A 27,689-nucleotide genomic window follows, 5' to 3' on the forward strand; every position below is an offset into this window, starting at 1 on the left:
TAGAATGAAGGAGTCTGTAATGTGTATGTTTGTATGTGTGCATTAAATCCTCAGACCCTAGGATGCTTCCCTCTAACTCATCGTCCACATCCAGATGGTCACCAAGCTTATCTCTTTAATTTCTTTCTTCATGTTCCTTGCTCTGTCTTTATTTGGGTTCTTGTTGTTTCATTAGTATACTTCCTACCTTATTGTTCTTCCTACCTATAATTTGGTGTCTCCTGTGTCCTCCACAGCATTGCTGAAGACCATCTTCTAATACCAGGATCTGTTTATATAATATCATTCTCTCAGAATAAAATACTTTTGTGGTTCCCTGTAGCTTTCAGTCATATTTGGACTCCTTAACTTAGCACATAAGGCTTTTTCATGATCTGTTTCCTGTTTCTTTTTAACCTCACTTTCCATGCTTTTCAATTCTATTAATCCTGAAATATTTGAAATTCATCCTGAAGTACTTGAAATTCCTTAAACTTGTCATTCAGTTTCACACCTATTTGCCTTTGCTCCTGCTATTTCCTCTGCCCAGAACACCCTTCCCACTCTTCTTCCCTTCCAAGCTTTCAAAATTCATTACAGGTAACATCTCCCCCAGAAGTGTCTCCCTATCTTCTAGCCCAGCAGTCAGTGTGGTACCTGGATCAGCAGCATTAACGTCATTTGGGAAAATTGTTAGAAATGCAAATTATCGAGTGTTAACCAAGACCTTAGAAACTCTGGTGATGGGACCCAGCAGTCTGTGGAGCCCAGTGATTTTCAAACTTTAGCATGTATCAGGATCATTTGAAAGGATTGTTAAATACCAGCCTCCTACTCCTATCCCTGAAAACCTTGAGTTGGGTGGGTTGTTAGGTTGCATTAATAGTCCCAATTTTTTTCCGTGTGATTAGGCCATTCCTCCCATTCCTAAAGGGGCAGAGGAATTTCCTTGTCCCTTGATGTTGAATTTGGCCACAGGACTTGGCTTTGACCATTGGAATTAATGAGCATGATGTGACCAAAGTCTTGAAAATCACTTGCAGGATTGGGCTTGCATTTTAGTACCTCTGTCATCTCTAAGAGACCAGCATGTCCATCCTGGTCCACTGGTTCCAGTAGGACAGGAGGTTGTTGAGAAACTGTTGTTTCAAGCCAATACATACTGAAGTATTTAGGGAAATAGACTTTGATGTCTCCAACTCTCTCTGTCTCTCTGACTCTCTCTCTCTCTCTCTCTCTCTCTCACACACACACACACACACACACACACACGCGCACACACACACACGGGAGGGGGACATTGTAAATATCAAAGCAGATGGAGCAAAATGTAAACAATCAGATGTGGGCAAAGATTTTGGTAGTTTCTTGTACTAAACTAATTATGTAACTATTTAAGTTTAAAATTATGTCAAAATTAAAAGTTACCTCTTCAACCTAAAGAATGTTAAAATATTTCAAATAGTAAGAAAAGACTTTTATGCCTTTTATTGCTCTGCAAAGCTTTAAAATTAGCTAGTCTGAACTTTAACTTTATTCAGTAATAAAAGCTTATAATACTAATGAACTAGGTACTATATAGAACACACACAGACTGTAATTGCTTCTAAAAATTTTTTAGTTTGAAATAATTGTAGACCCACTCCCATGATAACTAACCCACTCCTGCAGTAACAGCATTGATCCAATCACCCTTATGAAGGCAGAGCTCTTATGATCTAATCACCTCTTAAAAGTCCTACCTCCCAACACTGTTGCATTGGGGATTAAGTTTCCAATACATGAAGTTTGGAGAACACAGCCAAACTATAAGCACAAATAAAGCTGCTGTGAACATTGTGCAAGTTTTTGCATGAACGTAAGTTTTCAAGAGTGTACAATTGCCTTTTTACTTTGCATTTAGGTTTATCCTTAAGTTTATTCTGAAGTAATTGTTGTCAAACTTTGTGAAACTCATTGTTCTTTCCAGGGCCTTTAAAGCTATGCCTAATTCTGTAAACATAGTTATTGTAATTCAAGTTACTATATTTAAGGAGTATAGCAGCCTTATATGAAAAGAGAGAAATCGATTCAAAACTAAGCAACTGTGAGTGTCTCATGCTCAATAACTAAGACATGTATGTAAATAACCAGTAAATTATTTTTCAAAGTGGCATGAATCAAAAGAAATCAAACTGAGAGCCCCTTCTCCTGGCCTATCAGGTCAGGTATGATCTAACTTGTATGTACCTTTTCTCCCTAATCTTGTGTCAATTCATTATTATTTACCAGCCATATAATCTTCTTTTCCTTTTTTAAGTTCTCTCCTTTGGGGACTTTACCATGCTCATCATTTCTCATCCCCGTATCTTCTTCCTCTTTTGCCTGTCTAACTCTTACTCATGAGACTTCGTTAATAAAGCAACCCCTCTTCCCCCCACCCCTACATGTAAACTTAGTTAACCTTCTCTGGGTGCCGTATTCTTTTCATTTAAAGAAGAGCTAGGGCTCTGGAATCAGACCTTGGGCAACTTACTTAACCTTTACATGCCTCAGTTTTGATTATCTTAAAATGAAGATAAAATTAGTACCTATTTCATAGGATAAGAATTAAATGGATTAAAATATGTAAATCCCTTAGAACAATTCCAGGCACATATTAAGCACTACGTTAGTATCATCCGTTATTGTTGTTGTGGACTTTGTCACAATATGTAATTATGCATTACATGATAATTCAATATATCATCCCTACTGGACTTTAAGCTCCATAAGGATATTAACCATGTCTGTTTTATTTACTATATACTCAGCAACCACTGTCAATACCTATTCTAGGTGTTGGGGATTAAGTGCATGATGACTAACACATAAAAGTTTACTTTATTAGAAGTTAGATGAGTGAAAAGAAAGAAATTAGTCACTTCTAAATTTCATCACACCCAGTTATAAGAATACTTAATATTATCAGGTACTGGTAAAAAGGGGATAAACTATTTTCTCAAGTTCAAGCAATTCAGTATTCTTATTGAAAGTGCTTTTTTTTTTCCTTTTTGAAGTGTAATTTGCTTTTGCGTTTATGTGTAATAGCTAATTGTATTAAAATATAATTTGAGAAACCTATCTTTCTACATTCCTGTTTTCTGTACCTCCCAATTTTACTTAGATTTCTTAACAATAGAATTCCCCTGTAATATAAGATAATGTTTCTCTTCCTAATCATTTCCTTTAGGTACTTTTAAAATCAAACAGCTGTCACATATTCTAAACATGGGAAATCTCTATTTAGTTAGTATCCCAAGACTTTTTAGGCCTAGAAACAAAATAAATAAAACAATACCAAAAATGCTGTTTTGATAGTTTAAGGTTTAATTAAAGAGTTCAGATACTTCTGCTATTGGAATCACTACCTTTGAGATTATGCTATAACACACATTCATTTGATTCTGTATTTCCATTAGCCTTCTACCTTTTACCTCAGGATGTATTGCCATTACATTTTCTTTTTAATAATCTGTGTTTCATAGAAAGTTTACTTTTGTGTAACTGTGATTATTTATAAAGTTAATCAGAAGCCCCACTTAAAATTTAAAAATCCATGTCTCCTAATGAAAAATTGTTAATGACAGAATTTAAAGAACTAAATGTTTTTTCATTTTCTATACAGAAAAGATGATGTTATCAGAACCTACATGTTGTGATTTGTTCATTGAACATTAGTATATTAATTTAGAAAAAATACATCGTTAATTCATTTCATCCCTAATTTATATTCTTATATCCTATAAAAGGGGATAATAGAGGGGTCCAGTGGAAATCTTAGGAAGATTACCTTAGGTAATATGAGTCAAAAATCACTTTTCTCCATTTACTGCTGCTTTCCCTATAAATTGAACTATTTAAAATAATTTGAAAATTTAGGTCCTTAGTAAGAAGCTGTTTGTTATTGTTTTAAATTGGCTTTTTAACAATTTCTTTTTCCTGAAAAACTATCTCCTTATCTTTTCTCACATTCATTAGTTACATTATTTAGTGGTTATATTTGGTTCTCCTGAATTCTTTTGTGAGTTTTCGAAATCAGTTGTAGAAATACAGCTTAAGGGAAACATGGTTTAGCAATAGTAGGTCTCAAAAAAATTTTTTTTAAAACAACTTTAATTAATATTGACATCACCAGTGTTAGGTAGGGATGAAGGTATTCATGTGACGGGACAGGCAGACATGTAGGTGGCAGGGCAGACGATAGGGAGATATGGTCATGGGCCAAAGGTCGGGACCAATAAAAACAGAGAAAAGAAACCATAACAACAAACACTTGAGGTTAGGGATTTTTCCCAACCAGGAGCATGCACAAAAACTAGGAGTTTATGACCAAAGGTAGCCTTTCCCTCATTAACATAATAAAACTCACAACCCCTAGCACCATGACGTTTCAAAGGACAAAAAATGGGAGGAGGGTACATAATTCTGGAAATCTCCACCCACTTTCCCAAAAAGGCATGAATATTCCACCCCTAGCTTAACATATTATTTAGGATTAGCATAAAGGACAGACCTTAACCCTGGGGTAATTCTGTTCCTTATTGGAACAGTACACTCTCTACTGACCTTCAGAGTGTACTTTACTTTCCATACCCTGTCTTTAAACTCAGGGTCATCTCCACTCATGGGGACAGACCTGTTCCTTTCTCTGTAACTTACTTTCACTTTACAATGAAAGCTACTGTCATCACTCTGGCACACCAGCCCTACTTGGAATTCTTCCAAACAAGGAGCCAAAAAACCAGGACAACTCTTCCTAAGCACACCTGACATGAGGAAATAGTATTTTGCACCCAACAAAAAAGTTTGCTCAATTTTTAAAAAACTTTTGAGATTATGGAAAATGTCATATATATGGTAAACAAAGAGTATAATGAATGCCCAAGACCCGTCACCCAGCCTCAACAATCATCAACATGCTGTCATTTGAATTTCAGCTATACCTCTACCCATTCTTCAACCACTGCTTAGTTATTATCACTTCTACTACAATTTTTTGGAGTTCGGTAATGTTTATATATACTGAAACACATACATCTTAGATTTACAATTTTGACAAGTAGGCAATGTAACCGATACCACATCATTACCAATACCACATCATAATATAGAACATTTCCATCACACCAGAAAGTTTTCACATGCCCCTTTGCCCTCAAACCTGCAATCATTGTTCTAATGGGTTTTTCCCCTACCTTTAATTAGTTTTGGCTATTCTAGAAGTTGATATAAATGGAATCATACAGTATATGCTTTTTTGTATTTGGCTTCTTTCAATAGCATATCTGTAAAATCTATCCGTATTGTGTGTATCTGTACTCCCATCCTTTTTATTGTTAAGCACTATTCCCTTGTGTAATATATCACAATTTGTATATCTAGTTTCCTATTGATGAATAAATTGTTTCCAGTTTGAGGTTCTATGAACATTTGTATACAGATCTTTTTATGGATATGTCCTGAACATTTGTACACAGATCTTTTTATAGCTATGTTTTGCTTTCTCTTGGATAAATACAAATGTAAATAGAAGAAAGGTAATTTTTTTTTTTTTTTTTTTTGAGACAGAGTCTCACTTTGTTGCCCAGGCTAGAGTGAGTGCCGTGGCGTCAGCCTAGCTCACAGCAACCTCAAACTCCTGGGCTCAAGCGATCCTCCTGCCTCAGCCTCCCGAGTAGCTGGGACTACAGGCATGCGCCACTATGCCCGGCTAATTTTTCTATATATATATTTTTAGTTGTCCATATAATTTCTTTCTATTTTTAGTAGAGACGGGGTCTCGCTCTTGCTCAGGCTGGTCTTGAACTCCTGACCTTGAGCGATCCACCCGCCTCGGCCTCCCAGAGTGCTAGGATTACAGGCGTGAGCCACCGCGCCCGGCCTAAGAAAGGTAATTTAAAAAAAAAAAAACAGCAGAAATCAATGAAGTAGAAAACAAGCATACATCAGAGTTTTATAGTTTTCCTTGTATAGATCTTATACTTCTTTGGTTAGATTGATTCCTAGGTATTGTATATGTTTTGTAGCTGTTGTAAATGGGATTGCTCTCTTGATTTTTTTTTTTAGATTGTCTGCTGTTAGCATATATAAATGTTACTGATTTTTGTATGTTAATTTTGTATCCTGTAACTTTACTGAATTAGTTTATCAGTTCTAACAGTTTTTTTGTGGAGTCTAGGTTTTTCTAGGTATACTATCATGTCATCTGAAAACAAGGCTAATTTGACTTCTTCCTTTAGTATTTAGATGTCCTTTACTTCTTTCTCTTCCCTCATTGCTCTGGTCAGGACTTCTAGTATTATGGTGAGTAATAGCAGTGAAAGTGGGCATCCCTGTCTTGTTCTAGTCTTTAGAGGAAAGGCCTTCATTTTTTCCCTGTTCAGTACGATGTAAGCCATGGTTTTGTCATATGTGGCCTTTATTATTTTGAGGTATGATTTTTCTATACCCAGTTTGATGAAGGTTTTTTTTTTTAATCACAAAGCGATGTTGAATTTTATCAAATGTTTTTTGGCATCTATTGAAATCATATGGTTTTTGTTCTTGAGGCTAATAATGTGATGTAATGATTTGCATTTGTTGAACCATTCTTGCATCTCTTGGATTAATCCCACTTGATAATAGTAAATGATCTTTTTAATGTGTTGTTGAATTTGGTTTGCTAGTGTCTTGTTAAGGTTTTTTGCATATATGTTTATCAGTGATATTGACCTGTAGTTTTCTTTTTTGTTGTTTTCTGGTTTTGGTATAAGGGTAATGCTGGCCTTGTAGAGTTAATTTAGAAATATTCTCTCCTTTTTAAATTTTTTGAAGAGTTTGAGTAGGATTGGTATTGAGGTCTTCTTTAAATGTTTTGTAGAATTCAGCAGTGTATCTGTCATGTCTTGGGCTTTTCTTTGATGGGAGACTTTTTATTATGATTTCAAACTCATTACTTGTTATTGATTTTCTGAGGTTTTCTGTTTCTTCATGATTCAATCTTGGTAGGTTTTTTGTGTCCAGGACTTTATCCATAAATTTGAAGAGGGCATAAAAAAATGTAAAGATATTCGATGCTCGTGGATTGGAAGAATTAATATTGTTAAAATGACAATGTTACCCAAAGTAGTTTGTAGATTCAGTGCAATCCCTATCAAAATACTGATGCCATTCTTCACAGAAATAGAAAAAAAAAATCCTAAAATTTATATGGACCCACAAATGTCCACGTATAGCTAAAGCAATCCTGAGCAAAAAACAAAGCTGGAAGCATTACACTACCTGACTTCAAATTTTATTACAAATCTATAGTAACCAAAAGAGCATGGTACTGATGTAAAAACTAACACAGAGACCAATAGAACAGGCTAGAGAACCCAGATATAAATCTGCACATTTATAACCAACTCATCTTCAACAAAGGCACCAAAAACATACAATGGGGAAAGGACAGTCTTTTTAACAAATGGTACTGGGAAGACTGAATTAACTATATGCAGAAGAGTGAAACTTAGACCACAGTTTCTCACCATGTACAAAAATCAAAATGGGTTACAGACTTGAATCCAATACCTCAAGCTATGAAACTACTAGAGGAAAACACTGGGCAAACACTCCAGGACATCAGTCTGGAGCCAGCCATCTCAACCTTTATGGCACCAGGGACCAGTTTCATGGAAGAGAATTTTTCCATAGGGGCAGGGGGTAGGGGCTCAGATGGTGGTACAAGCGATGGGGAGGAGCAGCTGTAAATACAAATGCTTTGTTTGCTGGCCCGCTGCTTACCTACTGCTGTGTGCCATCCTCCCCCCACCAAAGTTTCATGAAAGACCATTTTTTCATGGGTGGGGACAGCGGAGCTCTGCGGCCCAGTCCCTAACAGGCCGAGGACCAGCACCAGCACTAGTCCACGGCTGAGGACATGGATCTGGACAAACATTTCTTGTGTAAGGCCTCAAAAGCAAAAATAGACAAATGGAATTATGTCAAAAAATAAAAAGTTTCTGCACAGTAAAGGAAACAATCAACAAAGTGAATAGACAATCCATACATGGGAGAAAATATAAACTATCCTTCTGACAAGGGATCAATAACCAGAATATAGGAGGAGCTCAAACAACACAATAGCAAAAAATAAATAACCTGATTAAAAAATGGGGAAAAGACCCGAACAGACATTTCTCAAGAAGACATACAAATGACCAACAGGTATATGAAAAAATGCTTAACATCACTGTTTGTCAGGGAAATGCACATCAAAATCATAATATCATCTCACCCCAGTTAAAATGGCTTTTATCAAAAAGACAGGCAATAACAGATGCTGTTGAGGATGTGGAGAAGGGGAACCCTTGTACATTGTTGGTGAGAATATAGATTAGTACAGCCACTATGGAGAACAGTATGGAGGTTCCTCAAAAAACTAAAAATGGTCCGGGCATGGTGGCTCATGCCTGTAATCCTAGCACTCTGGGAGGCCGAGGTTGGAGGCTCGCCTGAGCTCAGGAGTTGGAGACCAGCGTGAGCAAGAGCGAGACCCTGTCTCTATTAAAAATGGAAACAATTAGCTGGACAACTAAAAATATAAAAAGTTAGCTGGATGTGGTGGTGTGCGAGAGCTAGGCCGACACCATGGCACTTTAGCCTAGGCAACAGAGCGAGATTCTGTCTCAAAAGAAAAAAACAAACAAAAATACTAAAAATGGAGCTTCCATATGATCCGGCAGTTCCACTACTGGGTATATATCCAAAAAAAAGGAAATCAATATATCAAAGAGATATCTGCACTCCTGTGTTTATTGCAGCACTTATTCACAATAGCCAAAATATGGAATTAACCTGAGTGCTCATCATTGGATGAATGGATGAAGAAAATGTTGTGTATGTATACACAACAATGGAATGTTATTTGCCCATAAAAAAGAATGAAATCCTGTAATTTGTAGCAACATGAATAGAACTGAAGACCATTATGTTAAGCGAAATAAGCCAAACACAGAAAGACTAATGTCACATGTTCTAACTCATATGCAGGAGCTAACAAAGTGGATCTTGTGAATATAGAAAGTAGATTGGTGGTTACCAGAGGCCAGGAAGGGGAGAGGGTAGGGGAGGATGAAGGAAAAATAAAAAGAATATGAATATGTACATTACCACTGAACTGTATGCTTAAAAATAGTAAAGATGATAAGTTATATATTTTACCTCAACAAAAAGGGAAACACGCTACAATAGAGAAGATTAACAAAAAAGTTGGTTCTTTTAAAAGTTTAATAAAATTGATAAACTCATAGCAAGACTAATCAAAAACAAGAGAAGATGCAAATGGCCAGTATCAGAAATGAAAGATCATGTTGCTATGGATGATACAATATTCAAAGGAATAAGAAAACATTATGGATAATCTTACTCAAACTCTTTTTAAAAATAGAGGAATAAGGAACGTTTCCCAACTCATCTTATGAGGCTGGCATAGCACTGATAATAAAACCTGGCAAAATCATTACAAGAAAAGAACATTGTAGTCAATATCTCTCATGGATATGGATGCAAAAATTCTTATATTATTAGCAAATGAAATCCAACATCATATAACATGACCAAGTGGTTTATCTAAGGAATGCAAGGCTAGTTTAACAGAAATGAATTAATGTGATTCACTATATTAACAGAAATAAAGGAGAAAAAGCATAAGTTTATTGCACTAAATTTTAAAAAGTATTTCCCAAAATTCAGCGTCTACTCATAAAAGCTCACAGCGAAATGGAAGGAAAACTCATTAGTCTGATAAATGGTATCTTTAAAAATAATATAACCAAATCATACTTAATGGTAATACATGCTTTTCCCCTAGGGAGAACAAGGAAAGGATGTTTGCTGTCCAACTTCTGGTCAGAATTGTACTGGAATATCAGAATTGTAGGATGCCACTAAAGCAGTAGATGGGGGGAATTTATATTAATGGTACTAAATGTCCATATTTAAAAGAAGGTGCTCAAATCAGCAGCCTTGGTTTTTTTCCCTAAGAAACTAGAAAAAACACAGCAAATTTCACCCAAAGTAAGCAGAGAAAAGGAAATAAAAAAGAACAAACCTGAAATTAGTGAAATAGAAAGCAGGGAAACAACAGAAAAAGTCAAGAAAGCTAAGAAACTGGATTTTTGAGGTGGTCAATAAAATTGATAATCCAGACTGTTCAGGAAAAGAAGACTCAAATTGCCAATATCATGAGTGAGTGAGGTGACAGCACTATGGGCGGACAGTAAGGAAATATTATACTTTATGCCTGTAAATTTTACAACTTCGATAAACTGCATGAAAGACACTAACTAATGACATTAAGTATGAATCGATAACCTGAATGGCCCTTTATCTATTAAAGAAATTGAATTTACAGTTAAAAACTTTCCCACAAAACTCAGGGCCCAGATGGCTTCATTGGTGACTTCTCCAGACATTTAAAGAAGAAATAATACCAATTCTGGACAGACTTGTCAGAAAATTGAACAGGAGAAACTACATCCTAACTCATTTCATGAGACCAACATCATCCTCTCACCAAAACCAAAGACATTAAAAGAAAAGACTAATGAAGGACCAATATCTCTCATGAATATAGATGTAAAACTTTTAAAATATTAGCTATTTGAGTCTAGTATATAAAAAGCATAAAACATTACCATTGAGTGTGATTTATTCCTAGAAGTTTAACATTTGAAAATCAAGCCATGTAATTCACCATATTGACACACTAAAACAGAAAAAAAAAAAAAAACCCACATAATTATCTCAATAGATGCAGAAAAACATTTGACAAAATCCAAAATCCAATCATTGTAAAATCTGTTACCAAAGTAGAAATAATTTTCTACTTTCTCTAATTTTCTCAGCCTGATAAAAGGAAATCTGCAAAAACCTAACATCAAACTTAATGGTGAAAAATGAAATGCTTTTCCTCTAAAGTCAGGAACAAAAAACAATTGTCAGTATTCACCACTTCTGTTTAACATTTTGGAGGGTCTGGGCAGTGCAAGAAAAAGAAATTAAAGCATCCAGAGTGGAAAAGAGTAAAACTGAAAGGAGTTTAGGAGTACAAGAGTAAAACCATATGTATTTACAGACAACTGGATCTTTTTATCTTCTATGTAGAAAATTCAGTAGACATACGGTTTACCTTGGTTATTCACAGGGGATACCACGGGAGATATCCAGTATCCCTCACCCCCTCCATGGATACCAGAATCCAAGGATGCTCAAGTCTCTTATGTAAAATGGCATAGTATTTGCATATAACCTATGTACATCTTCCAGTATTCTTTCAGTCATCTCTAGATTATTTATACCTGATACAGTGTGAGTGCTATGTTGTTACACTGTATTTGTATTATTTTTTATTGTTATATTATTTTTAATTTTTTCCCCCAGGTATTTTCAATTCATGGTTGAATCCATGGATGTGGAACCTGTGGATATAGGATGTCTACTGTACAAAAAATAAAACAAACAAACAAAAAAACAAACCCAGAATTAATAAAGGAGGTTGGTAAATTTTTAGGTATAAGATTAATATACAATATTCATTTGAATTTCTACATACAATGAAGCAATGAACAATCGGAAATCAAAGAATTTTCAATTACAATAGCATCAAAAATATGAAACATTTAGTCATGAGTCTGACAAAAGATGTGAAAGTACTGTAGACTAGAAACTAGAAAACGTTGCTGAGAGACATTTTTAGAAATCTAAATAAGTGGAGAGATACTCCTTATTTATGGGTCAGTAGACTCAATATTATTAAGATGTCAGTTCTATCCAAATTGATATATAGATTGAATGCTGTATCTATTGTAATCCTAGCAATTTTGTAGAAATTGACAAGATGATTCTAAAATCCATATGTAACCATAAAAAACCTAGAACCAGAACAGTTTAGGGGGAAAAAAGAAAAAATTTGTACTAATAGTACCCAATTGCAAAATTACTTATAAAATGACAGTAATCAAGACAGTGTGGTATTTGTTACTGAGATTAGATAAGTATATTGCTTGAACAAAATAAAGGGTCAAGAAATAGACCCACTTACATATGGAAGCTGTTGTTTTATAATAGTGCAAAAGCAATTCAGTGTAGAAAGCATAGTCTTTTCAACAAATGGTGCTGGGAAGATTGGCTATCCATATCCAAAAAGAAAAAAATGAAGCTTATTCCATACTTCACACTGCATACAAAAATTAACTTAAAAGGGTTTGTAGTCCTAATTGAAAACATAAGCCTTCTAGGAAAAAATAGGAGAAAATCTTTGTGAGTTTGTGTTAGAAATTTATTAGATACAACACTAAAAGTACAATCCACAAAAGAACATAATAAATTGGACTTCATTAAAATTAAAAACTTATACTCTTCAAAAGACAGTTAAGAGAATGAAAGCACAAGCAAAAGACTGGGTAAAAATATTTGCAAAACATGTATCTAATAGAAGACTTTTATGCAAAGCATATAAGTAGTGCTCTCAAAAAGTAATAGTAAGATTGCCAACCTCTGCTCTAGATCTTCACTTATTGAACATCAAAGCAGAGATGTGAATTAGGTACTTGGATGTTTGAGTCTGGTATTCAGGGCAGAAGTCAGAGTTGGAGATACAAATTTGGGATTCATCAGCATAGAAATGCTATTTTAAAATCATGAGACTGAATGGGATCAAGAGAGTGAGGACAGGAAGATGAAAAGTAACCAGAAGAAGAATCATGAGTGGCCAGTGTAGTCAGAACAAAAACTAGGAAAATACGTTGTTCTGGAAGATTAAGTAAAGCATTTTTCAAGGAGAGAATGTTGAATGCTAGGTCAAATCATGTGAGGTCCGAGGCTTGTCTTTTGAATCTAGCAATTTTAGTGCCATTACTAACTGGCAAGACAGTTGGTGCAATTATGAGAATAAAACCACATATAGTGTGATTCAAGAGAAAGTAGGAAAAGAATTAGAGATGAATTATAGAAAACTGAAGGAATTTTATAATGAAAAGGAGCAGAAAAATTAAGCAGTTGTTGGAGGTGGACCTACGGGTCAAAATAAGGGTTTTTTTGGTTTTGTTTTTGTTGGGAGTAGGGGGAATTATCAGCATATAAATGTTTTATGCTGACTGGGATGATTTGATAAGGGGAAAATTGATGATGCAGGGGAGAGAAGGGAGTTGCTGGAATGCTATCTTTGAGTGGGTTAGAGCAAAATAGAGATCAATGTGCAGATTATGCATAAGGGATCCATGATTTTTTGCATATCTTCTATGTCTACCCTTTCTCGATTGCTTTTGCAGTTACTTTAATTACTGATCTTACTGAATTGGAAGAATTTCCTAAAATATCTGAAGCATATTACATGTTCTTATACTAGGTTGTCTTGAAGAATTATTTGTGTGACTATGTCACATATGAGGATCGAAAATCAAAGTAGCCAGAGTTTCTTGAAAAGATTCTTAGGGAGGCCAAATTCCAGATGGCTAACAGAACTAAGATGGCTGATAGAACTATTACATACTTTTATGATATAATATTTATGTAGAAGTACCCATGTTTTTCTTATATTTTATATGCACCTCTACAAAAACATTCTCTGTGTGTGTTTAAACAAAAAATTACACACTTCAGGATCTGTTACTGTATAGAATAATCAATTCAGAAGAATCTGGCCAACCTTTGATGTACTAATAAAACAAATCTGACTTTTTAATTTTCCCATTGATTTACATTAGTTGAAAGTGTGCCCTCTTGTGGACTATTCAGTAATCTTCACATAAAAGCCTTTTCTCTTAGTATTTCAGACTAAATTGTATATCAGCACATATGTTTTGGTCAACAGTTTAGTCCTGGATCTTAATGTTATGGTTCTTTAAAAACTAAACCTTATTTAGAAATAAATGAAATAGTCATTGTTTGATTTTTGTATTTCTGATACCATTGTATAGGAAACAGTCTCATAGTATAAGATACAATTTCAACCTAGAAGGGGCTTGGAGACAGGCTATTGCTTTCACAGTGTAAAGGGTGAAAAATAAAATTTATTTTGGTGGTTGGTAGGGGTGGACTAGGAACCCAAACAACATATAGGAGCACTTGGAAATTTCCTCCATGGCTTATCTTTTAAAAAAAATTTAAATAATCAAATTCCAGGGCTGGGCTCAGGACTATTTTTTCCTGATGTAGTTTCTATTTTTGCATATTTTGGTATGATTAGACTTCATGTAACTAATCTGTAGGCCTCTACAAACTAGTTTAACTGTATAACCAGCTGGGACTATTTAAAGTGATGTGAAGTTTTATTAAAGTCAATTCATAAGAATATATATAAAAGGTTTTATTATTTCTCAACAGACATACACATATTCTGTAAATTGCTTTTTTAAACCCTAAATCTCAACCTGATTTACTTATTGATAACTTTTCTTTCTCTGCATAATAGTACTCCATAATGTAAATATATCCTTCCATAACATATTATATATATTATGATATAGCTACATTATTGGTACACGCGCGCGCGTGCACACACACACACACACACACACACTATTGGTATCCAGCATAGCAGCTGCAGGGAACTCGGGGTTCTAGTAGTGAAACAAGTGTCCCAAGAGAGCTTTGCATTTTTCTTATTCAACGGAGGTAATTTAGAGCTTTAGAAAAGCAGAAATGTTTTAAAGTGAGAATTTTCACAGTATAGCTGATTGGGAACTATTTGGTTTTGAGCTAGGATTTGAGGAAGATTCTTTCAGAAGTGTCTTAAACATAATGTGAAGAATCTGTTCTTGAATAGCAGGCAGGAAAAAAAAATCTGAAGGTAGCTTGACTAAAGTGAAAGGATTTTGCTGGAGAGGTGCCACTCTCTAGGGACTCACTGTGACCTATTTAAAATAATAAGTAGTACAACATAGATCGATTTATTTACTTAACCTATGTAGCTATTTACGATTTATATCCCACCTGTTTCCCAAAAGGATTTGAAGTGGCTTATAATATTTAATTTTTAATTTAAACCAGGACAATAAAAATATGCTAGTTTTAAGCTCTCCTTACCACCACCAAAAAATTAGCATTATCAAAGAAGAAAAGTGTTAATTGGCTAAATATTCCACATATATGAAATTTTATTCAAAATATTGTTATAATCACACAAGATGACAACATAGTATAAAGAATACTAAAGTAGAAATCCAGACATTTGTATTCTATTCTTGGTTTGGTCAATTACTAGCTCTGAGACCTTGAACAAACACTTAGCTTCTCTGCAAAGAACTTTTACTGTTGTGTACCTTTTATTGATTTATCTTTCTGTCATAGCACTGCAGATAATTCTCAGTTTATTAATATGCCCTCCAAATATGCATGAAAATATAAGATTTAGTTAGAAACACCTGAGTTCAAATTCCAATTCTGCTGTGTGCCATCTGTTTAGCTGTAGACAAAGTATTTAGGCTCTAAGACTTCATTTTTGCATCTGTGAAATAGAGATACTCTTTATAACTCTCTGATACTGGTATGATTTACGAAAGGTTCGTATAAATGTCTGACATATAAGAAGTGCTAAAAAAAAAAAATATTTCCCTTACAGTGTTACCTTATCTCTTGTCTGTCTCATCTGTTAATATAATTTAACTATTATCAATCCTCTGTAGATTACTTTCATAACTGTAGCTGTAGTTCTGACTACTTTTGTCAGATCCTGAAATTTCCAGCTTCCTTCTTTAGACATCTATAACTAGATGTTACACTGGCATTTAGTCCAAATGTCCAAAATCAGACCATCATTACATGTCATACTGCAGTATTCTACTAACAGAACTTCCTGCCTCCATTCTCTCTCCCTACCACCCCATCTTCCTTATCGCTGTTATGTTAGTCTCAATTGAAGGCTTAAGTTTGCTTATATCAAGGATACAGGAAAAAATATCAACGTTGTATAACAAACTCCCTTGCAGGCTCCAGTTCACCTTTCTGACTGTGTGCTCTGGCCAAAGTGTTCATGAATACACTTTGCATATTCTATTAGTCTTTAGAACCGAGCATAGTGCCTACATATAAAAGATGCTTAGCATAGGTTTCATAGATAATTACTTAAATATTCCAGAGAAATCTATATACGTGTAGCAGCAACTATTCAAAGACTTGTTTTTTTATCATTGTTTTTCTGAATTGTAAAGTAATATTCTAATAGTAATAAAAGTAGAAGGAGTACAGATATAAATACCACAAAAACGGGAATTCCCCAAAATTTCAAAATATCCCAATGCTAATCACTGTTAAGGGTTTAATAATATATTTTAAAGACTTTTTTCCATGTCTAGACTATCATTTGTATAAAAATGTATTTTAAACAAATATGGGCTTATACTGTACACATCGATATTTTCAGTTAGCAGTATATCTTTGATATCTTTTAATGAATTTGAAGAATCTTTGCCATTGTTTATTTTAAATAAATTTGATGCAGATTTGTAGAGAGACTAAAATATGGAGTAGCCATGGTAAAAAAAAATTGGTTCAGGTTTTAATTCAATGATTCTTTCTCCCTTCTTACTGTAGAATATATACCCCTTTACAACAAACAGTCTTAGGGCCAAACTCAAATTTTGAAGAACAGAGGACGTCTCCATCTTGTTAACCATTGTACTTTGCTTTCTTAGCATAGTGCCTGACACAGTGACATAAAACAAGTATTATTTGGACGCATCATGATAAAGGCCTAAATACTGTGGAAATGTAGTATGTTTTATTGGGTACCATGTATAACTTAAGGGGTACTTAGGGGGTTGGATGAACTATTGATCTACCTAGTATGGCATTTTAAACTATTAACTGTTAAGTATAAGAGGAAAATGCTTTAGTTATATTAAAGAAAAGATGACACAGATTTTTTTCTGGAGAACACCACAGAGTGGAGTTTAAAGGAATTTCAGTTATTAAATTACTAAGACAGATTGAGCAGCTGCTATGAGAAAAGTTACCAAATTGATGCCTTACATTTGTCATATATTTAGCTCATCATTTATGTGTTCAGAAATGGAGGAAATAAAGAGTTTGTGGTTGGTAAGATTTATTTACTGAAATGTCATTGTGCCAATTTTGAGGAGAAAAGTTATGAACTTAACATAAAAAGTACCAAGGTGATTACTTATGTATACCATTGTAATCTTTTATCCAAAACTGATTTTCTTTTTTTATTTAAAAGAATTTAGTTTTTATTTTATGTTGTTATTTTAGAGATAGGGTCTCACCCAAGCTGGAATACAGTGGCACAATTATAAGCTCATTGCAGCCTCAAACTCCTGGTCTCAAGGGGTCCTCCCACCCCAGCCCCCCGAGTAGTAGTTAGGACTACAGGTGTGCACCACCATGCCTGGCTAATTTTTAAATATTTTTTTGTAGAGATAGGGTCTTGCTGTTTTGCCCAGGCTGGTCTTGAACACCTGGGCTCAAAAGCAATCCTCCCACCTCGGCCTCCCAATTATGTAATCATGCTGGCTTTACAAGGCGTGAGCCACCATGCCTAGCCCCAAAACTGATTTTTTTCAAAGTGGACTTTGCCTGTTGCTCTATAGTTCAGATCAAGAAGAAAGAGTACTTGAAGTGCCATAGAAATGTGAATCAAGTACTAAGGGTGGTTATAAAGTAAGGAATTTAACTCCATAAAGCCATAGATTAGATGGCTTACCTTACCTTAGATGTGGTATAGTGTACAGCAGCAGTCGCCACCGTTTTTGGCACCAGGGACCAGTTTCATGGAAGACAATTTTTCCATGGACCAGAGGAGGGTGGTGGTAGGGGGATGGTTTCAGGATGATTAAGGAGCATTACATTTATTGTGCAGTCACATGTCTCTGCTAATGATAATCTGTATTTGCAGCCACTCCCCAGCAGTACCATCAGTGCCTCAACTCCATCTCCATTATCAGGCATTAGATTCTCGTAGGAGCGTGCAACCTAGATCCCTCTCATGCCCAGGTTACAGTAGAGTTCAAGTTCCTTTGAGGATCTTATGCCACGACTGATCTGATAGGAGGTGGAGCTTATGCAAGCGACGGGGAGTGGCTGTAAATACAGATGAAGCTTCAGTTGTTCGCCTCCTGCTGTGTGCCGTGTTCCTAACAGGCCATGCAGCAATAACCTGTCTGCGGCCTGGGGGTTGGGGACTGCAGGTATACAGAATAGCATTCATTTAAATTGGACATTTCAGTAAACCTGTAAAATAATATTAGAAAAAGAATGAGACAGATCTGCATATGTTATGTTTTTGATAATGTTCATGACAAAAGGAAAATGCAGAAAAGTATGTAATACTAGCTCACATTTAATGAACACTTACTATATACCCAGCAGTCCTAAGTAGTTTACAGGTATTAACTCATTTCATCCTCACAACAAAATTAAAAGTAATAATAATTACCTGTCTCTTATATCAGAGATGAGGAAACCGAGGTACAGAGATTAAGTAAATTGTCCAAGGTTACATAGTAAGTGGAGGAGCTTGGATTCAAACACACACTGCCTGATGCTTTTCTTCTTTGGCTATATATTGTGACTATATTGATTGTACAGCATGATTTTTAATTGGCACATGGTAATCTTTCATGGATGTAACATCATTTGTTATAATATTAAACTAATAATATTGGTATATATTTTAGTTGCTTTGTAAAATGTTCATGTGCCAGACAGTCTATACTGTATGACCTTAGGCAAATTACTTACCTCTCTGCACATCAGATTCTTCACCAAATAAAGACAGAGTGCTAGTACCTCAGTATCATATGAGGATTAAATGAAAGCACATTAAAGTGTTTAAAACCATTTTTATTACATGATAGGTACTCAATAAACATCATCATTTCCACCAGTTTTTCATTACTAAAATGCAGTAAAATGTTGTGGCAGTATGTGTACATACATTTTTGAGCATGTTTTATGATCACTTCTTTTAAGATATATTTCTAAAATGTAAATTGTTGAGACAAGATTATACACATTTTTTAAAGCTTTGGCTGTGAGGTGCAAGTGGCTCCTCCAGAAAAGTTTATCCACCATTAGATTATGAGAGTGCCTTTTATTCCAAATTCATACAATTTTAATATTATTATTATAACTTCTACCAATACTGTTTTATTTGCATTTCTTTCGTTTCCATGAGGAAGTCATAAATTTTCTAGTGAAATTAAATGAACAAAGAACTAGGATCTTCAAAAATTTTGGCTAGTGCTTAGAAGTTGCTTTCAGACTCATTATAATGGGCTAAATTGAGAATTTACTGTAATATCATCCCTAATTAAGCATTCTTTTAATTAAACCTCAAGCCATTCTTAATTAGCTTATAAATGATTTCCTACTTAATATATTTTATTTAATTTAGTTCTCAGTATTAGCACAGTTAGATTTTTTTATTTCTGTTGCCAGTATTTATTTCTACAACCTTATTATTTAACTGATTGTAGATGAGTAGTCTCAAGACTATAACAATGATTTGTAATACTATGGTGAAATATATACTGGAATGTCAAATAATAATTTATAGTAGATCTTTCAGAAGTAGGGATTATTTTATTGAAAAGATCCGTTTCACCTAATTCCTCTTCTGTTCCCCCCAATCTGTTTAGTAACACTGTTAACTTTCTGGATCATTTGCTATGTGCCAAGTTGTATGTTAACTGATTTATATGCATCATTTTATTTTGTTCTCATCACCACTTATGAGGTGGGCTGCTTATCTCACTTTCCATATCTTCAAATCAGCGCCTCTCAAAGTGCTTTGCCTGGTGACCCACAATTCAAAAGACATTTTACCTAGACTTACAAAGCACTATGCAGTCAGTGTGCCCTTATCTTTCTATTCCCTCCATCCCTTTCAATGTTGATCTGAACCCACTAAACTTACTTTACAATCTACTAATTGGTCACTATTCATAGATTGCAAAGCACTGCCTTAAGTGACAGTTCTAAAGCACTCATTAAAATCTTCTTTACCATTTGGTTGCCATTTCATTCTGGACACATTTCAGCTTCAGTTTAAAAAAAAAAAAAAAACAATGTGTTTTCACAGAGCCAGGCAGACCAAACATTATCTAATCTAGAGCCAGAAATGCCATATCTAGTTAGTTAGGGGTATGTGTATTCGTTTTTGGAATTCTAGGAATGCTGTTTCTTGAGGGACTCTGGTCACCTTCCTATATAAAGTAGCAACATCTCCACAGATTATTCAAATTCATTAAAGGCTATCACTTTAGCTAAAATTTTAAGCCTATTTCTACCAAATTCCTCTGCTGTTCTTCAAAATCTTGGATTCCAATGGAATTAGGTATAGATCAGCAGCGAGGTACAAATATATTTGTCAGTAATCATCTATCAACATGTAGTTAAAGCACTTTAGACCAAAGAAGAATTTTTACTCCTCCCCTTCCCCTTTTTCCCTTTACTCCCAGTTTTGTTTTGTTTTTCAACATATTATGGGGATACAAATGTTTAGATTACATATATTGCCTTTGTCTCTGACCCAACTCAGAGCTTCAAGCATGTCCATCTTTCAGACAGTGTGCACCGCACCCATTAGGTGTGAATATACCCACCTCCGCCTACCCCCATCACCTGCCCGATGAATATTACTACTATATGTGCACATAAATGTGATCAGTTAATACCAATTTGATGGTGAGTACATGTGGTACTTGTTTTTCCATTCTTGTGATACTTCACTTAGTAGAATGGGCTCCAGCTCTATCCAGGGTAATATAAGAGGTGCTAGGTCACTGTTTTTTGTGGCTGAGTAGAACTCCATGGTGTATATACACCACATTTTATTAATCCCAGTTTTTAGTTGACATCAGAGTATTCAGATGCTTTGTTACGTTACTAAGAAAAATACGATCTGTGGTTAGGTTTAGTAATCTTATATTTCATTTGTGGCAACTAAATATGTAAGCCACTTTTAGGCTAAAAATCCTAACCTAGGGTCAGATCTGCTCTTCATGTTACTCACTTGGGGCTTAGAGAAATCCAAGTAGCCCATAGTAGACCCCTCTATCTAGCATATTATTCTTTATAGGTTCCTATCCTCTGAGTTAAATTATTAAACACAGTCACTTGTTAATCTCCTTGACTATGGCAATGTGCATGTACAGCAGTGAGTTGTATATGAATAACAAGATATTTTTGTGATGTTCTGTTGATAGTTGCATTCAGTAATTTCTTTCCATTAATTACTAAGCATAAGTTGGAACTTTCTTATTAACATAAACTTACAAAAAATTCATTGTGTTTTGGTGACCTCCATCAGAAGGTTTTAAATTCCAGCTGATTTTTTTAAGTGCTTGATGTGACTGCTAAACAGGCAGTGTTGTGTTAAATTTCTTTAGCGATTGTTAAAGAATCAGTAATGTCAAAGAGTAAAGTCTACAGTGCAGCAAAAGGACAAACATAGGATAGCCAGTAGTAATTGTATCTTTCCTATACTATTTCCTGTGCTATTTCCTTTCTGTGGGCTTCTGCCAGTAAGTTTTATGTCGTCATTCATCAAAGGAAAGTAATGTTTTTTCCCTAACTGGCTATTAGTAGAGGATGTACATATAATATAAAGGTCATTGAACTGTAAAGAAAAAAGGAAATGATTACTAAAAAGACAAGATAGACAGTATCTCTACAGGGAACCGAGATGCTAGCCTTCTGGATTGTGGTTCTGTGGATACCTTCTTTATAACTGTTAACTATACATATGTGTTTTATGTACCTTTGTTCAACATGTCTTATATTTATAATGAAAATGGGGAAAAAGAAAGTTCTTAATTTTGAATACCTATATATGTTGCCTTTTAAAAAAATACTTATTTGCAAAGTTGCATGAAGGTGTATGAGTAAGAGAAGTTATCAATATTAGTGTTATATCATTTGACTGTTTTGAAGTTTATAACTCAAAAAACTTAATGGGTTCTCTTAAAAGTAACTGACTGTCAAATACAACCTCAAAAAGAGAAATGTTCAAATGGTTTAAACTGGAAATTACGATACAGTTTTCTGTTTAGCAGTTTGGCTTAGTTGATGTAGAATAGACTGCTATTGATGATTAATTAATAAAGTAATTTAATAAAAGCATATCTTTAATGTGTACATTATTAAAATGTTATTTACTTACCAAAAAAGTCTTACAGAAGTGTCCTGAAAGTAAAGATAAATGTTCTATAAGCCATATGTTGAAACTAAGATGAGAAAAATTTGGAGACATTGAACAGAATAACAGTCAAGGTGTTCAGCAGTTTTACGGAATATCTTCATAATGTATATACACAGTGTGTGTGTGTGTTTGTGTATATATATATACGGGGGGGGGGAGAGAGAGAGCGCATGCATGCATATTACATCATGATAAGTACTGAACACTTAAGCCAATTAAGTCATTTGTGTAGGAGCATTAAAAATGTTAATGCCTTTCTCTGTCCTTTATGTGGTTACATATTGATTCTGTGATTAATTATTGTAAGAAGCATGCAGGGATAATTGGAAAGACAAGGTAAGTATGTGAACATTAAGTAATTTTGCAACAATGAAACGAGAAGTTTCAAAAGATGTCACAAAGGAATATATAATTATTTACCAAAAGAATATTGGGCAGTAAATTCCTAAGTTCAGAGTAGGTTAAGATGGTTTTTAGGTAAATTTGAGGCTTAATGTAGTAGTGGGTACTTGCCCTGAATCTTGAAGAATTATATGGTTTGGACTTAAAGTAGAGATGGGCTTCCTAGGTAGGGAGACTGTATTAACGGGGAGTATATAAAAATGTGGAAAGACTAGGTAGATTTGGGGGAATCTGATTAGATCAGCTTGGTTGGAGAGGATAGTCTATCTAGGAGAGTGATAAGAGACATAGCTAGAAAGGCAAATTAGAGCTAGATTGTGAAGTTAAATTTTTAATGTGCTTATAATTTAGAAACAAATTATAGTGTTTATCAAGATTGATTGAATATTTCTATCTCACAATATAGCCCTGTGGTTAAGAAACAGACTCTGGAGCCAGATTGCTTGGGTTCTAATCCTTGCTCCACTAGTTACTTTAAACTCTCTGTAAATTAATTTCCTCATTAGTAAAATGCAGAAAATAATAGTACCTACTTTACTGGGTTGTTGTGAGGACTAAATGAGTTAAGTCCTCATGTTTGTAGTGCTTAACATATGGTAAGTGATACGTTAATAAAGACTACATTTTATTTTTTGTAGTGATTAAGCATTTTTCTAGTAATAGTATACTTGACATATTTCTACAAATAATTGTTTTTTGTGTGTTGCAGTGTTTGGGAAATGGGAAGTAATGACAGCTGGCACCTGAACTAAGTACTTTTATAGGCAACACCATTCCAGAACTTCAGGATGAATGGGGATATGCCCCATGTCCCCATCACTACTCTTGCGGGGATTGCTAGTCTCACAGACCGTAAGTTTGGTTAATTTATCCAATTTAAGTTCTATTGTGTGTTAACAGTGATTTTTAGAGAGGCTATTACAAAAATTTTCTGTAATGTCATAAATAAAATTTTTAAGATTTTAGTTTTGAATGACAGACATCATTATTTCCTTTGATTTATTGGCATGCATGTGCAAGTAGTAAAATTAGTGTTGCCAACTAATTATAGGTAAGACCTTAATTTCTGTTTCCTCCTAAGGATCCAATAAGAAGTGATAGGATGTATTTGATAAGAGGTCTTACATGATAAAGGGATAAACACAAAATAGAGACCAGAGAAGATGACGCAAAGCATTAAGAAAAATCAAAACTGAAGAAGCATGGGTTTTTACGTATAGGAACCAATATAGGCTTTTTAAAAAGCATTAATAGAAACAGTAACTAAAACTGCCCTTCAAAGAAGAAAATTTGACAGCCCAATTTATCTAACTTCTTAGTCATACTTATTTTGGATGTCATGTTCAGTAATCTTTTGGAGTTTGTCATAGATGTCAGCAGCCTGTTTTACTTTGAACACTTAAGAAATTTAAAGAACTTTGCCAGTCTTTTGAGATTTTTGTAAATGTAACACATTTTTTTAGGGATTCATTCTTTGGTAGGCACTTGTAACTATAAGTTTCAGTCCTTGGATAATGATGCAAAAAGCTACCCGCAATGTTAGTTCCTATGTACCTGAATAAATAAAGGGAAAGAGGTATGAAAGGGAAGGGTAGGTGAAGAAATGGCATACTTTTCTTTGTATAGCATTGTGCAAGATTTGGAACTCCATAATAAAGGAGCTAAGAGAAAGTATTTTCAAGAAATGTTTTTATCCATGTTCACTATCCCCCAAATACTATTTTTCTGGGTTTTGTTTTTGCTCTTTTAAACTTCCACTTGGATTCAGTGGGGTAAAATAGTAACAGCCTACAGTTTCACTAGAAAGTCCTGTAGCTGACTGAGAACTGAGATAAGAGAACTTTTTGAACTGGCTTTAGTTTTTGTTATCACTTTGTTGTAGCTAAGGCATAAACTCTAATATATAGGATTATTAAATAAAATATATTACCAGGAATTAATTTTTGGGTTTTTTCCTCGTCATTTTAGCTATATCTTATATTTTAAAAGTTTGTTTTTCCAGTAACCCCTATTTATTAAGTAATAATTTGTGTTTTTATTAATGAAAAACCTGTTATTACTTATTGAGGCTGAGGGGCATGATAATTATACTGTATAAGTGATTAGAAATTAAGCCAAAAACAAAGATAACTGACATTTTAGTTAGCTTTCTTAACCTTTAGTTTAGACAAATGGAAAAATGTGCATTAGGTAAAGAGAAATTAAATACCTGAATTTAAACTACTGTAAAACATTTATGTTCTTTTGTTTGCTGTTAGAATAGAACGAAGAGGAGAGAACTATTCAGGAATTTGTAATTTAGAAAAATATTTGGATATTCTTACTGAACCTGTTCTGTGAATGCTCTCCTACTAAAGTGAGCTATTTATTTTTGTGTATACTTAAGCTTTTAAAAAATATGTTATTTTTCTATCTTAAGAAGAGTCAGGTATTATTATTTGATTTATTTGTATGGGAGTACTAGTGATTCTGATAAATCTTAGAAGGAAGAGTAAATGAAATTAATGAATTGCAACCTTGGCAGTTACTTAGTTTTTAACCTTTCCCTTTTGGCTAGTCATTTGTTAACTTAATAAAAATTTAAGAAATGGAAAACAAGCATGAATATAAAGGAACTGAATTTTATTCTTAAAGAGTAGTATAATCTATTATGGTCCAAGTAATACTTTGGGGGTTTTGTGAGGTTAATTGAGGATTGCTGGGGAGAGGACAAATGCCTTTTAATAATTTGTAACACTGATACTTATAACTTATTTTAATCTCAAAATATATGTAAACATTAAAGAGACTTCCTATAGTCACTCAATTTCTAATAATCTGATTTTATTCCAAATAGTCCTGAACCAGCTGCCTCTTCCATCTCCTTTACCTGCTACAACTACAAAGAGCCTTCTCTTTAATGCACGAATAGCAGAAGAGGTGAACTGCCTTTTGGCCTGTAGGGATGACAATTTGGTTTCACAACTTGTCCATAGCCTCAACCAGGTATCAACAGATCACATGTAAGTACAATTTACATCTAAAGTAAAGTGAGAAGTTTTGACCTTACTAAGATAATTACTATTCCTAATTTTACTATTTATTTCAAAAAATTTTACATACATAGTTCATTTTTAAAATATATCAATATCTAAGTGTGATATGAGATTAATGAGATTAAAATAGGCCATAGTTATATTGAGACAATAATTTTGACCCATGTAACTCTATCTATCTCCATAGATGTTTTCAACTCTTTTGAAGTGATCTTGGGATCCATCAGGTGTGCTGCAGAGATCTAAAGTTGCTCACAAAACCATATCCCTTTTTCCTGGTATTGCTAGAATAGTTAAAATTTCCAGACACTATGAACTCTGCTGCTCACTTTATTTGGATTAGGCTAATATGCTTTCCTGAAAAGTATAAGCATTCAGGGGAACTTTATGAAGGGCTGCTATAGAATTTGGGACAAATTTTTCCTAGAATTTACTATACCATCTGAGCATAGGTATATATTTTTATACAATAAACTTAAAAATAAAATTGACTTATTAGCATTTTTACAAATTTTTTTGCCCATGAGTACACTTTTTAAATTTATTTTTTACTACAAAAGCAATACATATTTATAACCTTAATACTTAAATGTGTAAAAAGTAAAACCCTCACTCTTATCCCTTCATATCCCACCATACAGTGGTACTTATGTAACCTTGCATTCTTTAGTTTTTTTTTTTACGTTAAAGATTCATTATTTAAGGGAATGAGTATATAGCACATTATTATGGAGAGGTCTCTGTCATTAGATGCAGTACTTTTTTAAAGCTGATGACCCTAAGGTGATAAGTGTGGTTTTCTGATGGAAAACCTGAGAAATGATTGGTTAAGCTCAGAAAGAAGGGTAATCGTAATATTTTATCACTCTAAAAATTCAACAGTGTCTAAATATTACATCATTTCTTATGCCTGTACATAAGCACTTTTCACCAAACATTTAAAGAGATAAGGGAAATAGCACTTATACAATTAGGATTTATTTTATAGAGAGCTCCTTTTTAAGATTGTTTTCAGAAACTTATTGAGTCTTATCATTGGACACCATCTTTACAGGTCTTTATTATTAGATCCAATGAGTAGAATAGTGACATGTAAAATTAAAAACACTGCACTTAATTTTATCATCACCTTTCATAGTTCTGAATTTAATTTGCTATTTACTTTGACATTTATTGAAAATTGCTACTATACTAAGTCACTTGTTCGATTTTTTTCCTCCCTGATGACTTTGAGAACACATACAAAATGGAGAAATCACATAACCTCTGGGTCTTGTCTTAATCAATATGGCAACAGTATTTTATTTGGAGGACATTCCCAGAAAGTAAGAATCACTCATATTCAGATAACAAAATATATTCCAAGCCCAAATAGCGACTTTTTTGTGTAATTATCACTTTTCTACCCTTTCATTATCTCAAATAGTTTAGACTCTATTTATTTTCTATTATAAAACTCATTTGAGCATTTTTAACTCAGTTCAATAAAACAATGTTTTGGGCTCTTTTTCTCTTTAAAATAAAATAGAAAAAAGTGGTTGTACTTAACTCTTCTGTTATTTTTGATAATTCTATTTCTTCCAGGGGTTACATCTTCCAAAATCCATACTGTTGGAGATACCTGTGTGATTTATTTTTATACCATAAGTCTTCTTAGTGAATCAATCACGACTTTAAATTTTGATATTTATTTTTTCAATGCCAGAGAGTTGAAAGATAACCTTGGCAGTGATGATCCAGAAGGCGACATACCAGTCTTGTTGCAGGCGGTCCTGGCAAGGAGTCCTAACGTTTTCAGGGAGAAAAGCATGCAGAACAGATATGTACAAAGTGGTGAGGTTCTTAATAATTGAATTTTATAGTACATTTTTTTATGGTTCCCATATCTGAACTTGTTTTACACATTACTCAATCCAAGTGTCTTCTTTAACAAGCTAGTATATCATCAGGGACGCTGTGTTTATTCCTTGAATCAAGCCAAGAACAAGAAAGAAACTGAATTGATAGTATTCCTGCAGTTTAATATGTAACTAAATTCCTTGGGAATTAGACAAAGGTTTAAGTATATT

At 34.0% G+C, this 27,689-nt stretch overlaps 1 protein-coding gene across 1 annotated transcript in view; it reads left to right on the forward strand.

Moving 5' to 3' along the window:
• Nucleotides 1-27,689, forward strand: part of NIPBL (NIPBL cohesin loading factor) — a 184,513-nt gene that overhangs the window by 55,417 nt on the left and 101,407 nt on the right. Inside the window, exons 2-4 of the mRNA XM_069492818.1 lie at nt 23,295-23,437; nt 25,422-25,587; nt 27,326-27,453. Of these exons, the coding sequence (XP_069348919.1) occupies nt 23,374-23,437; nt 25,422-25,587; nt 27,326-27,453 (358 nt within the window). The 5' untranslated portion in view covers nt 23,295-23,373. The remainder of the gene's footprint in view (nt 1-23,294; nt 23,438-25,421; nt 25,588-27,325; nt 27,454-27,689) is intronic.

The sequence above is a fragment of the Eulemur rufifrons genome, chromosome 17 (assembly GCF_041146395.1).
Source record: "Eulemur rufifrons isolate Redbay chromosome 17, OSU_ERuf_1, whole genome shotgun sequence".
Lineage (NCBI taxonomy): Eukaryota > Metazoa > Chordata > Mammalia > Primates > Lemuridae > Eulemur > Eulemur rufifrons.